General features: G+C 51.7%; 1 protein-coding gene across 6 annotated transcripts in view; it reads right to left on the reverse strand.

Moving 5' to 3' along the window:
- Positions 1-14,887, reverse strand: part of SYT6 (synaptotagmin 6) — a 66,352-nt gene that overhangs the window by 9,352 nt on the left and 42,113 nt on the right. For all 6 annotated transcript variants that reach the window (XM_027973430.3, XM_042252895.2, XM_042252888.1 and 3 more), the window contains one exon: positions 4,410-4,530. In XM_027973430.3, coding sequence (XP_027829231.1) covers positions 4,410-4,530 — 121 coding nt within the window. The remainder of the gene's footprint in view (positions 1-4,409; positions 4,531-14,887) is intronic.

Genomic DNA, 14,887 nt, shown 5'->3' on the forward strand with positions numbered 1-14,887 from the left:
AATAGAATTGATGACACCCAAGGAGTAGCCACAAGACAGAATAAATGAACAGCGACAGTCACGATGCTTGTGGGGTCCTCCCAGCCTGACAACAGGATTAAGGGTCTCATTGCTCCTTCCGGCTCATTTCTACCCGGCGTCCGGGAGGGGAGGAGTGACCCTGCTCTTGGCCTCCCTGCAAACTGTTTCCTGCCCACTCTTGGCAGTGGAGGAGGAGGGGGCCATGGCCGGGGGACTGAGTGCCTCAGCCTTCTGGGACTCGGGGTGGCCGGCTGCCATTTCCTTTCTCAGTGTGATCTTGAAATCTCTCCAGCCCTCAAAGAGATGTCTTTTTACTGACCTGCCGTGCACCTCCCATCCTTGTCTCTTCTTTAGTTTTCTGAATGGGTATTTCACGGTCAGCTTCCTACCCTGAAATTTTCTACTCATCCAAGTGAAGTGACACCTATTGTATCTCACAGTGCAGGTGTCTCGGTCACCACCATAATTGTTATTTATGCCTCACAGCTCAAGACACAGGAGGGCAACTCACAGGCAATAACAGCTTTTGAGACACTGATGTGCTGAGACAACTTCTTGCCCAGAAGCCAGGGCTCATGCGACTCTGCCAGGAGGTGCAGGCCCAGAAGCCTGCTCCCTGGCTCCTCATTCACAGGCATGTGACTCTAACTCCTGGGCACCCAAGAACCCACAGGGACCTTATGCTCCCTGGGGAATTGTTCAGGTGGTGGAAGAGGTGCACAGCTTTGGGGGAGCTACAGAGCACCCTGACACCTGATCAGAAACTCAAGCCTTAAAGGCAGTTCCATAGTCGCCCAGGTGTGCCGCTGACTAACCAACACGATGACAGCAGCCGTGCCCTAGCCACGGAGGTGCTTGGGTTTATGGGGGACCTGGGGAGACCATCAGGTGTTTAGCCACCCTGCTGTGTCTGACAACCCATTGGCAAAGTTTCTCTCAGGAGGATGTTCATTAAAAAGGAAGGAGGAGTTCCTAGAACTACCGTGAGACAGCTTTCTCCTGTCCTCAGGCTCTGTTCTCTATCAATATGCCCTGGACAGTGTTCAGGTCCAAGCAGACAAGTGGGAAAGTTACTTCCAAGACCTGTTGTTGACATGGCAACCTCTACACTCCTCAAGTGTGAACGTTGCCTTGGAGAGTGTCTTCAGGCTTGAGGCTGCCAAGGACCGCTCATCCCCTCCCATGCCTATGTCTATACACTCCCACAGCAGAGCAAATGCCCATGTGGCCAGACTTAGAAATGTTTGACAAAGCTACCTGTCCCTGGTGCTGCCAAGTCACTTCAGTTGTGTCCTACTCTTGCAACCCCTATGGACTACAGTCTGCCAGGCTCCTCTGTCCATGGGATTCTCCAGGCAAGAATACTAGAGCAGGTTGCCATTTTCTTCTCCAGGGGATCTTCCTGACCCAGAGATAGAATCCTGTCCCCTGGGCCACCAGGCAAATGCCTGATGACTAACTGGGAGATGCTCAGCTTCCTTCCCCATCTCTATTCACTCCTATGAGGCATATCTAATTTATAAAATTCTGTGGGTGTTTCCCTTGATGGAGAAGGCAATGGCACCCCACTCCAGTACTCTTGCCTGGAGAATCCCGTGGACAGAGGAGCCTGGTAGGCTGCAGTCCATGGGGTTGTGAAGAGTGGTACATGACTGAGCGACTTCATTTTCACTTTTCACTTTCATGCATTGGAGAAGGGAACACATAATCTCACTATCGTCCAAGAGGCTAAACAGAGACAAGACTATCCCCTGCGTGATTTGCACTGGGGCAGAAGCTTGAGCTTCCAGCAGAATGCTGGCTCCAAATGACCTTGAGGTCCTTTCCTCTCCAGTAACCTAAGATGCAACTGAGGGAGGAGCACAAAGACCAGCAGTGTGTTTCAGCCTCCTTGTCATGAGAGCCATCATAATTCGGCATTTACTATATGCCAGGCGTTGTGCTGAGAGATTTATGTATATCATGTCATTTAAAATGTCAATCCTATAAAATATTTATGATTACCCCCCTTTTATAGATAGAGAGTTTGAGATTTGAGAGATTAAGAAACTTGCCTAAGATTTCAATTTAGGTCTGACTCCAAAGTTTACATTTGTAACCACTAGATTCAAAGTAGTGCAGACTAGATGTGGCAGAGACGGGTGGGTGTACTCACTCACCATCCTTTTTGGGGATACTGATCCTTATGATTATTTTGTACTGTTCTTTATGGTCACGGTTCCAGTGGATAGGCTTAGGGAATTGATCATGACTAGTTTAGTTCAAGGAGAACAGAAAAAACCTTGGTTTTGGAGGGCAACATCATATAAGTCAAGAACAGGCAATTAATGAGCTCCATGCACCCCTGAGTTTAGTCCAACAGCAAAGCAATCTGGGTTGAAGGCAAACTCAGACTTATCCTCCAAAACAGGAGATCGAGTTTGAGAGTCCCCTGGCATGAGTGTCCCAGGTGCATCACCCTTTGACAAAGTTACCCATTCATTCATCATTCAATACATACTTATTTAATGCTTATGATGTTCCATGAACTGTCCCAGACACTTGCTTACATCAGTGAATAGGATGGAAATTCCTAGCGAAAAGAGGACCCCTGACTCTTCTAAATCAAGCTGAGATGTAATACCAGATTCCAAATGAAAACAAACAAAATACCCAGGTCCAAACCCAGGTAGAAAAGAGAGGCAATCGTGAGAGAGAGGTTGGAACTTGGCATGAAAAAAATCTCTCACCCCTAACCCTCTGATGTGCAACAACCCACATGATTATCTTGGTGGCTTCACTGTAAGCACTCTCTCTAGCACATCAATTTAATTACACCAGAGAAGACAGAGTGGGGACTTGGGCAGCAAAATCCTATTTCCTTCAGCAGTTTTGAGAGGCCTCAGTGAATTTCTGTCCCTGCACACATTTATTTTGTTATTAAAGTGAAATCTATACTGGTTGCATTTTTGGAGGAAGCCAGCTTGCTGATGCCTAAGAGCCTTGTACATGTTGGAAGAGGTTCTTTAAGCTCCCTACCATGTTCTGATGTGTGGTGGTAGCTTCTGTGGAAGGAAAAGCATCAGGGCAGGTGCTTTCCGGGGCAGCTTTCAGCCTGGAAGGCGTGAGTGATGCACAGAGATGTGGGGGCGGCAGTAGTGGGGAGCTCTGGGAGCAGAGGCATTCAAAGCCGCCTCAAATGCACCTGACTTCAGCGTTTCTTGACCACCCTTCCCTGAAACCTCATTTTCCAAAGCCTAATATCTCATCTTCTTCCAGCTGCACCAGGTTGGGTCTGGGCCCAGATGTGTTCATCTGGATCACCACCTCTTTGCAGCAACTGTGATTATACTAAGGAAATAAAGAATGAAAGGGAAAATCTGCATACTCCCAGCCAAGTTCAGAGGCACCTCTGGAGTGGATTTATGTTTGTAATCAGAATCTGGAGAAGAGCCTCTCAGGAGGGAGTTTTAGGGAAACAAACCAAGCATTTGCATCTGAGTGCAGCCCAGACTATTCTACATGCCTGCTCCTTGGAATGCTCTACCCGCTTCCACTTCTTGGGCTAATTCGAGTCAACTCCGGGCAGAAGGTTCCTGAGACTCTGCTGTTCTATTACAACCCCAAACCCTGCACAATGACAACAACTTGCAGAATCATGGGAAAGGATCAAACCTCTGACACTGTGTCCAGCCTGCAGGCTCTGAGGCTGCCTCCAAACAAGTATCTCCTCAGTTGCTAGAACAGCACTTGTCTCTCCTGTGGTACCTAGCGGCTCTCCTGGTGCTGAGACAGAGAGGCCCAGAGCCCTGCAGGAAAACCTCAAATACAAATGCACTTTGCTTTTCAGTGACTCTGTTCCTCTGACTCACTACAGGACTGCTGCAGGGCTTCGTGGATCAACAAACACTTAAGACACTCAAACTTGACATAACCCTTGGAAGTCCTGAGGCCTCACACCAACTAGAAAGATTTTTCCTTCTTAGTTTTTCCTCCCATTTATTTGCTTCTTATCCTCTCCATCCTCCAAGAGAAATAATGATTGTAATAGCTAACATCTCCTGACTGCTCTGTCGCAGACTTGGACACGACTGAGCAACTGAACAACAACTGACTGCTTATTAGGTGTCTGGCTCATTTCTAAGCATTTACATGAATTAACTTGTTTATTCTTAAAGCAACCTGTGTAAGGTTTTGGTTTTTTTTTTCTGTTCAGATCAGGAAACCAAAACATTACACAGCAAGGAAATGGCAGAACCGGTATTCAAAGCCAGGCCATTTGCCTGCAGGTCTGTGCTCCAATCGAAGAATACCAGCAATTCCTCCCCCTCCTGTCTGAACATCTCTCCATACCCTCAAGTCGGGACCGTGGGGAGGCCACGTGGCAAGCAGCTGGGTAGGAGAGGTACCTGAGTAGCCTGTGATGTCCATTGCCTTGAGGTTCCGGCATTTGATCACGGTGAGGGTGAGCCTGCCTGCTGTGGGCAGGTAGCAGAGGGAGAACATGATCTCGCCCAAATCCACACTTTCCTGCAAAGAAGCAGACAGGAGGGCAGGTGAGGGCCACTCCGGGGCCCAGGAGAAGCTCTCTGAGGCAGAGTGCTCTAAGGCCAGACGGTCTGGCTTCTGTCCTGGGAGTAACTGGGTATAAAAGGCAGTGATAATGATGCTGGCTCTTCAGTAGACCCTGTCCTCTTCAACCTTCCTCCTCAGCTCTGATCAGACTCTGGTCCTGGTCCTCACCCTCCTGCTTTGGCCTCACCTGCCCTACCTGTGCCCTTTGGCTGCAGCCCCTCCAGGCCTCCAAGCCCTTGGGGGCCCAACCCTATTTTCCAGTTTACCTTTCTTGGTCACGTGAGCCCTTGACTCCCCACCCTGGGGCCTGTGGTCTTGATAGAATTCTCTACAAGACCCACTCTGGCCAGCAGGGGTCCCCTCTCCCAGCATATCTGACTATAGCTCTCAGCTCAGTCGATCTTCATGAGGCCCTCTGCCTTGGAAGCGTGTGTGCTAAGTCGCTTCAGTTGTGTCCGGCTCTTTGTGACCCCATGGACTATAGCCCTCCAGGCTCCTCTGTCCATGGAATTCTCCAGGCAAGAGTACTGGAGTGGGTTGCCATGCCCTCCTGCAGGGGATCATCCCGACCCAGGGACTGAACCCTCCTCTCTTGAGTCTCCTGCACTGGCAGGCAGGTTCTTTACTGCTAGGGCCACCTGGGAAGCTCTGGCAGCTTCCTTGCCTCTCCTGAAACACACCTAGCACTTCAACTTCCAGGCTTGTGCGTGAAAGCACTAGGAATCAGGACCTGCTCAGGACATGGTACCGACCACTTGCCATCCCATGTTTGCGGCAGGTCTTGGATCCACTTTGTCCATATGTGTGGTCATGCTTCAGCTATGAACCCAGCCTGGAGCATATACCCTGCTGCCTCTTCTGACCCCAGAAGTATCATGACCAGGGATCCCAGGAAGTTTCTGAGCAACAGGGAGTAGGAAAACTTCAAAGACGGTAAGCATGTGCGACTGTTGAATTAAACAGCACTCTGCTGGACTGCCTCCTCTTCCTGTTCCCCAGCTGACAGAGGAGGGTGCTATCACTGCAGAATCTCAGGCTCTGAGGCTGACGTGGGGCTCCAGGATGTAGAGATGTTTCCTCCCTTAAAGCCCCCAGATCCAGGGTGGAAGAGGAAGAGGTCATGCTTTGGGATGGCTCTGATTTCAGGCTGGCTAGGGAGGCCTTCTGGAGGAGGTGACTTCAGAGAAACAGAGCAGGCAAAGATCGCGCCAAGGTTTTTGTCTCTTCACAAAGAACCACCCTCTACTGGGGACTCTGGGAGACTCCTGACACTTGGCCCCTCCTGTGGAATAATTCCCCCACCCTTTCCAGAGTACGTGGTCCCAATGCTCTCCTCTAGGTGGCACTATACCCACCCTTTCTCTAGCCCAAGATTTGTCCTCTTTCAACTCGCTCCCAAATCAAATCCCAGGAGTAGCAGGTGAATCCACCCAGCTCCCTGGACAAGAGGCGGGTGGGGGTATTGTGGGCGGGGTGAGGGGTGGAAGGGTGGTGTCTGGCTGGGGCAGAGCTGGACACAGTGTAGAGAGAGCTCCCCCCTCCCCAGCCACCCCCCCCCGCAACACCCTAGTACATGGAGCCCAGACCAAAACCCATGAACTGTGCCCTGTGAAGCTCTTCTGTGATGGGCATTTCCACCTTTGAGGCTCACAGTGACTGTGCAAGGCAGAGGGTATTGCCATTATTCCCTCCATCTCACAGACAAGAACTCAGTGGTTAAACTCAGGTGTAATGTCCTGACCAGGCTTGTGCAGCTGGTGGGAGGCACAGCTGGACTCTGACCCTCAGGATAGCAGCCTGCCTAGGGAACATCTCGAGGTAACCCTGGCTCCTCTAGACCTTAGACCACAGCTTCACCTGCTCTTTCCATTTGGATTTGCTGAGATCCTGTTAGAGGCTCCATGTTTTGTGGAGAGTGTGCTGTCCCCCTCGACACGCATGCAGCCTAGAGGGGTGTAACCAGTTAAAGGAAGGTGCCAAGAGGATTTCCTTGGTGGTCCAGTGGCTAAGACTCTGTGCTCCCAATGCAGGGAACCTGGGTTTGATCCCTGGCTGGGAAACTAGATCCCACATGCTGCCACTAAAGATCCCAAATGGCAGAACTAAGACCTGGTGCAGAGGAAGGAAAGGAGGGAGGGAGAGAGAAAAGGAGGAGGGAGAGAAGGGAGGGAGAGGGAAAAGGAGCCAGGATCTCCATCTCGCTCAGGTGCATCTCCTGTCTCCCTCCGGAGTCCCCTAGTCCAGAGAGAGAGAAACAGGAAGTGGCCCATGGCAAGGGGCACAGGGGAGCGTGACTCTCCCCTCAGGCAGCAGGGGTCAGGTCAGCAGTGCACCTGGCTGAACGTTCCATCTCTAGAGGAGGCACCGAGCTACAAGGAGGCTCCCAACTCCCCTGACTTCCTTATAACCCTCCAAGGTGCAATCCTGTCCAGTGTTCAAGAAACCCGTTCAGCCTCAACAACAGCAAGAAGAACCAAGGTTATTGCATGCGTACCATGTGCCAAGTCCTTTGCTAACTTGCCTCCGTGAGTCTCACCGCAGCCCTGTGGGATGGGTGATCTTAGTACCCCCACCGTAAGCAGGAGGAAATGACTGAAGTTAAGCGACTTGCTGAGGTCAAATGAGTGCTCTGGGGCCAGACTTTTACAGGCCAGGGCTGCTGCCCGAATGTTCTTGGTAGCGCCCCCTGCACGGCTTCCAGAATCAAGACCCATCCTCCTAGCTTGCATCCCGGACTCTTTACGATTAGTCCTGCCCTACCACCTCACCTGATTATTTTTCTGTATCCCTCCTCGCCAACCCTCTGCTCCAACCGGCCAGTGTATCTTTGGTCCCTTTGGCCAACATGTTTCCTCCTCTTGTCTTTGGATGACAATCCCACGCATCTTGGAGGGCCCAGGGCCACGCCCTTCACAGGGACCCTCACCCAGGGTCCAGCCCATACTGAGCTTGTGTCCCCACGTCCCTGCTGCACTTTCTGCCCCTGAGGTGCTCAGAGGGGTGCACGAGTCCCTGCTTTGCTACAGCCAAGCCCTCCTATAGCGTCCAGGGACTAGAGGCCGCTTTGGGGCAGGGCCTTCGCTTTACACCTACTGTGCTTCAGAGATGCTTGATAGCCCAAGAGGAGCTACACAGATGGCTACACTTGAGGCAGAAGAACCCTCGAAAGGAATGGTTCTCCATATCAATGCTACCGTCAGGTTAGGGCCCTGGTGAGCAGTCTAGAAGTTCCCAGGGTCCCTGCGAGCGTGTGCTCAGTCGCTCAGTCGTGTGTGGCTCTTTCCTGCGAGAGGAGTGAGCAGGAGGCTGCTGTCACCTTTGCCCACTCAGCCACCTGGCAGATGCAGAGTGAAGCCTTCAAAGGCAGCCTTTTCGCAGAAGTCTAAGCTGGTTTGTGTGTGAGCTTGGGAGACTTGCTTGGGGCTGTGGGAGAGCCCTCAGGGTGAGCGGAATCCCTTGGGGCTCTGTAGGCCGCCCTCAGAGATGGCTCCCTCCAGGGACAGCACAGAGTCAGCGGGCCCCTCCTTCCTCGGTAGAGCCGCCAGCTGGGGGCATGTGAGGCGCTGAGTCCGCAGCCAGATTTGGAACTCCCCACCCCCCTTCTGGTTCCTGCATCCAACAGTGAGCTCCACCCTCCATCACTGGGCCCCAACAGGCAAAGCAAGTGGGTCAAGAGTCCACTACGACTTGGGGGCAGAGAGGAAACTGGGGCCAAGTGGCCCAAAGTCCGATCTTGGACCTTCTGCTCTGGGTGATTGGGCCTGATGGTAAAACAGCTACTCTTGGCTCAGTGGGTCAAGGCGAATATTAATCCCCCTGCACATGTAGACAGCAGTGTGCGATCACTCGCTTCAGTCACATCCAACTCTTGTGACACCATGGGCTGTCGCCTGCCAGGCTCCTCTGTCCATGGTGATTCTCCAGGCATGAATGCTGGAGTGGGTTGCCATGCCCTCCTTCAGGGGAGTTCCTCTACCCAGGGATCAAATATCTCATGTCTGTTGCATTGACAGGGGGGTTCTTTACCACTAGAGCCCGTGGGAAGCCCTTGTAGACAGCAGAGGACCAGGTTACTTGATAAAGGCAGATAAATAGTTTACTTTTGAGTACATAGACGGGGCTAAGCAGACAGAAAGTCAGCATCTCCTGGAGGCACCTTCCTTTCTGGAAAGCCAGGCCCAGCTTGGCCCCATGGGCAGCCTTGCTGAGTCCTCTCAGCACCACCTGCTTTCTCAGGAGGTTTCAGCCCCAGATCCTGCACACTTGCCAGCCTTTTATCCTCACTGAGGATGTTTGTGGCTTTGGCTTTAATATAACCAGGGGTGACCAGAACAGCCAGCACATTATTGCTTCCATCTTCACCTTCTGTCAACAGAGGCCACCATAGGGCCCCGGACTGGCAGTGAGCTCCCTGGGGCAGAAGAGGTCACTATTGCCCAGAAAGCAGCAGACTCCAACTTAGCCCTCTGGACTGCTGACCCAAGGGGCTGATAGAGTGGGTCTGAGCCCAGCAGCGGCTGGTGAAAGTCTTGGCTATTGCTTGGAGGAGGGCAGGCCTGCAGCCGGGATACTGGCACTTGGAGAACCCTGTCTTTAATTGCGTGAAGCCTGCCTACCTACATCATTGCCCATTCTAGTAGCAATTTCCCCTGGTTGCTGCCCCCAGATGTCTGGGCAGTTAAGATTTGTAAAGGCCCATCCACTGCACCACATTGCCCTTGCTGGTTCCCCAGGAGTCCATCTGCAACAGCTCATTAAAGCACTTTTCTCTCCTTGATGCACTCACACAGCCCTAGGTGTAGAAAAAAAAATTTCCTACCCATGGACTGCCCAGGAAAGAGAGGGACTTTATTTAGTCCCTCCACCACTAAGTACTCAGGCTTGTCATTTCACGTCTCTGGGCTTTGGTCTATAAAATGAGAGCATACCCCAGATGCTGTAGCCTTAAGGTCCCTGCCAGCCATAAAAACCAAGCATTCAAACTGGAAAAATTCACCATCAGCCATCGCCAATTAAGATGGTCCAAGGATGCCTAAGGGCTTCACTGGTGGCTCAGAGGGTAAAGAATCTGCCTGCAGTCAGGAGACTGGGGTTCGATCCCTGGGTAGGGAAGATGCCTGGAGAAGGAAATGGCAATCCACTCCAGTATTCTTTCCTGGAGAATTCCATGGATAGAGGAGCCTGGTGGGCTACAGTCCATGAGGTTGCAAAGAGTCAGACACGACTGAGCGATTAGCACTTTCACTTTCACACTTTCAAGGATGCTTAACTGGTATCGGTCTGTTTACCCACCTCAAGGTATCCAGGAACTTTGTTTTGAATTTCATATGCTCTCATTCCTTCTGTTCCCACTGCCCCCCACCTGTTTTGTTCTTCTCCAGGGCTGGGCTTCTTCCTCTTAAATAGGCAATGAGTGGCGTCAATGCCTCTGCGTCCGTCTGGGGAATCCAGGCTGAGTGAAGCAAGAACGATGCTTCCCCACCTCTTAGAGAACACTTCTAGTCTCTTAATCATTAAGTGGCTTGTCTGAATCACTCAGCATCAGCAGAGAAGTATCCGCTACACTTTCGGAAAAGTCACAAGAGAGTAAAAGGATCTTTGAAGCACTGGGCAGGAAGTGCTGTTAGCCTGGGGCTGGGGGGCTGGAAGGGAGATGGGGTGGAAGCCAATTTGGCTTCAAGGGGTAAAGAAAGAGCCAGTGAGCAATCCCTCTGTGTAGGCCTGGGACTTGGAACTGGGGGTAGAGATGAGTCAGATGCGGAGGCTGGATGCCGGGACTGATGTCCACCCCCACGGCCCCCCAGACCTCTTCAGAGCCCACGCCACGACCATAGCCTCTATTTGATTGTGGGGATTTTATGATGAATGCAGTGTTCTCATTAGATGGGGGGGCTCTGCGGGAGCAGGGATATAGACTGGTTTTACTCATCAGTCCCCCATGTCTAGCCCAGGGCCCGATTCACAGTAAGAGCTCAGGAAATAGTGGCTGATGAAGGAATGGTTGAGCCTGTGGACTTGAGGTCGGGCAACTCTGGGCCCAGGGTCCAGCTCCGTTTATGAGGAGTGTGACTTAACTTTAATCCTTTTCTAGTCTTGGTTTTCTAATCTGTGAAATGGGGCTAATAACAGCATCTACCTCCTAAGGTTGTTAAATAAAGATTAAATGAGGTAATTTGTGCCAAGCGCTTAGCACAGTGCCTGGCACACAGTAAGCACTCAGAAAGCATTAGCGGCTATTATAATTTGTTACGACTATCACAACTACTATTATCGAGAGCTCACAGTCTTGGGATAAGGTAGGAGAGAGAAAGGCACATAGGTAAGCAGCAGTGTCTGGCTTGATTAGTGCTGTAAGAGAGCTATGGACAAGATGTGGGCCCTAGAGGAGGAAAGAAGAAGCTCTGCCAGGAATCTTAGGGTAGGCTTCCCAGAGAGGGTGATACTTGGTAGGATGTAGCAAGGTGAATGAAAAGAGCTTACAGGAGAAGAAATAAGCAAGCAGTGCCCAGGCAGGTGTCACTGGGTGCATAAATACACAGAGCAGAGGCCTGGAGGTCCAGCGAGGCTCGAGGGCAATGTGGACCACAGGGCAGGCTGAGAGCAGCCCAGACCAGGATGGCGTGTCTGCCTCAGGGCCCACACCTCACAGTTCGCCCTCGACTCAGCGGGTGACCGAGACCTCTCTACACCTGCTCTTCCATCCCTACGTCCCTCTCATCCACAGCATCACCTTTCACCTAGACACCCACACCAGAGAACGTCTTCGCCCGTGTCATTCATTGGCTGCTGCCTACAAAATGTTTCCAAATACAGGAGACAGTAGTAATGAGACAGAGTCCCAGCCTTCTGGGAGCTTGTGTTCTGGAGGAGGGAGACAAACTCACGTAAGCAAGAGAGTACTGCAGGGTGCCGAGCGAACGTGGGCAGGGGCAGAGGGTAAAGAGTGCGGGGCAGGGTGGAGGCTGTTTAGACAGAGCAGTCGGGAGACCAGTCAGACCTGAGAGAGGGGGGAGGTGGACTGCCATGAGGGGACAGCAAGTGATGCCCGCAGCCTGCGGGGAGGGGCGAGGTGGTTGCTGTGCTGGGGAGCAGTGGGAAGGGAGGCAGGGCCAGGTCTCTGAGGCCCTGAGGGCTGTTTGGATTTTCTCCTCTGTGGAAAGCAGGATTTCAGCAGAATTGCAAGAAAAAATGGGTGGCCAGGGAAGAGTGGATCCCCGGGTCGGGAAGATCCCTTGGAGGAAGAACTGGCAACCCACTCTAGTCCTCTTGCCTGGGAAATCTCATGGACAGTGGAGCCTGGAGGGCTATAGTCCATAGGGTCTGAAAGAGTCAGACATGACTGAAGCGACTTAGCACACACGCACAGGAAAGAGAAGCCGATAGGATCCCAGCTTCCTAGCCCTCCTGTGGTCTCCATACCCAGTCATTTCCCAGCCAGGCTGTCCTGCCCTGTAAGAGTGTGCAGACTCTGAGGCCTGCTCCTCCCCTCCCCTCCGCACTACCTTACCTCTGACCCACACCAACACCTCCCAGTTTTCTGACTCCCTACTCCAACCCCCTGGTGGCTCACATGGTAAAGACTCCGCCTGCAATGAGGGAGACCTGGGTTCGATCCCTGGGTTGGGAAGATCCCTTGGAGGAGGAAATAGCAACCCACTCCAGTATTCTTGCCTATGGACAGAGGAGCCTGCAGGCTACAGTCCATAGGGTTGCAAAATGTCAGACACAACTGAGTGACTAAGCATAAGCACAGCCCCCAGCCCCTCAGATCTCTCCTCCTCACTGTAATCAGAGGGTTCTCCTGCTCCAAATAGTTTTGACCCCCATTCCAAACTAGTTCTGTAGCTGGAAAACTCTTCTTCAAATGAAATATACACAATGGATGAAAAGTAGCTTACAAATGAGGCAACCCTGAATATTCGTTAGAAGGACCGACACTGAAGCTGAAGCTGAAGCTCCCATATTTTGACCACCTGATATGAAGAGCTGACTCATTGGAAAAGACCCTGATGCTGGGAAAGATTGAGGGCAGGAGGAGAAGGGGGAAATAGAGAATGAGATCAGTTCAGCTCAGTTGCTCAGACATGTCTGACTCTTTGTGACCCCATGGACTGCAGCATGCCAGGCTTCCCTGTCCATCACCAACTCCCAGAGCTTGCTCAAACTCATGTCCATTGAGTCAGTGATTCCATCCAACCATCTCATCCTCTGTTGTCTCCTTCTCCTGCCTTCAATCTTTCCCAGCATCAGGGTCTTTTCCAGTGAGTCAACTCTTTGCATCAGGTGGCCAAAGTATTGGAGCTTCAGCTTCAGCATCAGTCCTTCCAATCAACATTCAGGACTGATTTCCTTTAGGATTGACTGGCTCCTTGCAGTCCAAGGGACTCTCAAGAGTCTTCTCCAACACCACAGTTCAAAAGCATCAATTTTTCAGCACTCAGCTTTCTTTATAGCAACTCTATCCATACATGACTACTGGAAAAACCATAGCATTGACTAGACAGACTTTTGTGGCAAAGTAACGTCTCTGCTTTCTAATATGCTGTCTAGGTTGGTCATAGCTTTTCTTCCAAGGAGCAAGCGTCTTTTAATTTCATGGCTGCAGTCACCACCTGCAGTGATTTTGAAGCCAAAAAAATAAAGTCTGTCATTGTTTCCATTGTTTCCCTATCTATCTGGCATGAAGTGATGGGACCGGATGCCATGATCTTAGTTTTCTGAATGTTGAGTTTTAAGCCAACTTTTTCACTCTCCTCTTTCACTTTCATCAAGAGCCTCTTTAGTTCCTTTTTGCTTTCTGCCATAAGGGTGCTGTCATAAGGATGAGGTTATTGATGTTTCTCCCGGCAACCTTGATTCCAACTTGTGCTTCATCCAGCCTGGCATTTCGCATGATGTACTCTGCATATAAGTTTAGGCAGGGTGATGATATACAGCCTTGACAAACTCCTTTCTCAATTTGGAACCAGTCTGTTGTTCCATGTCCAGTTCTAACTGTTGCTTCTTGACCTGCATACAGACTTCTCAGGAGGCAGATCAGGTGGTCTGGTGTTCTCATCTCGTTAGGAATTTTCCACAGTTTGTTTTCATCTACAGTTTGTTGTGATCTCTCTGTGTTGAGGATGAGATGGTTGGATGGACACAGTCAACGATGGTTGACTCGATGGATACAAGTTTGAGCAAACTCTGGGAGATAGTGGAGGACAAGAAAGCCTGGCATGCTGCAGTTCATGGGGTTGCAGAGTGGGGCAAGACTTAACATCTGAACACCACCACCCAGAGTTAACTGTCACCAAGAGCTGGACACGACTACACCACCACCACCACCACCCAGAATTCCTGCCTTCAACCCCTCAGCCTACTTCCTTGGAGCGTCTAGGAGTCAGCGTGAAAATCACTCACCCACAGCATCCAGTGCACTCAGGCTTCTTCCTGATTTGGCCCTTGCCTTTCTTGCCAGTCATTCCAGTCCAGGTGCCCATCATGGGCCATCCTGTCCTAAGTGCTCATACATGCCGAGTCATATAAATTTCACAGAAGCCTCATGAGACAGATGCTATGATTATCTGCATTTTCTTCACGGGGACCCTGACGTATCTCGAGGTTGTTCCTCCAGCCCAGCACACAGCTACTCCATGGCAGAGCTGGGATGTGACCCCAGGCAGCCAGGTTCGAGAGCCCACAGTTTCGGCTACTGCAACATCCTGTCTCTCTACAGCTCCCCACCCCCCAAACCCCAGGTTTCTTCCGTACCTTCACACCTTGGCCCTGCTCTTTCCACTGCCTGAAATAACCTCTCCTCCCTCCTGACTGTCCTGGACAACACTTGTCTTGCCAGTCCAGCTGTCCTGATCTCTCCTCTTGGGTCCCTTTTCACTCCTCTGGTTAGGCTTGGGGTGTCTCTCATGGCCTGGGGACAGGGGTTATGAAGGCCTTGAAACAAGGCAAGGCACATCTGAGACACAATCAGCAGGATCTGGTGACCCACTAGACGAGGGGGCTGCAGTGGAGGAGGGCAGAAACCAACATTCCATCCACCCCGTACATCCCCCAAGGCTGGATCAGCTCTCTGCTGGGGGAGAGGAGCCCAGAGGGTGGGTGCTTCTCCTGGAGTGCCGCGAGAGGGGCTCCTGCTGTGAGCACCGGGCTGGCTGACGTGGGCTGTTCCCTGCTCCTCTGGGGGCCTGGGCTTGCAGGGCTGGGGAGAACGCCACATGCTGGGGGTGGCCCGGGTGGAAAGGCGGGCTGCGTCTGTTGTGTGGCTCGGGCTCCCTGCTGGGAGCCGGGGCCGCTTCTGTTTGTTCTGACTTCC

This window comes from Ovis aries, chromosome 1 (assembly GCF_016772045.2).
Source record: "Ovis aries strain OAR_USU_Benz2616 breed Rambouillet chromosome 1, ARS-UI_Ramb_v3.0, whole genome shotgun sequence".
In the NCBI taxonomy this organism is placed as follows: Eukaryota; Metazoa; Chordata; class Mammalia; order Artiodactyla; family Bovidae; genus Ovis; species Ovis aries.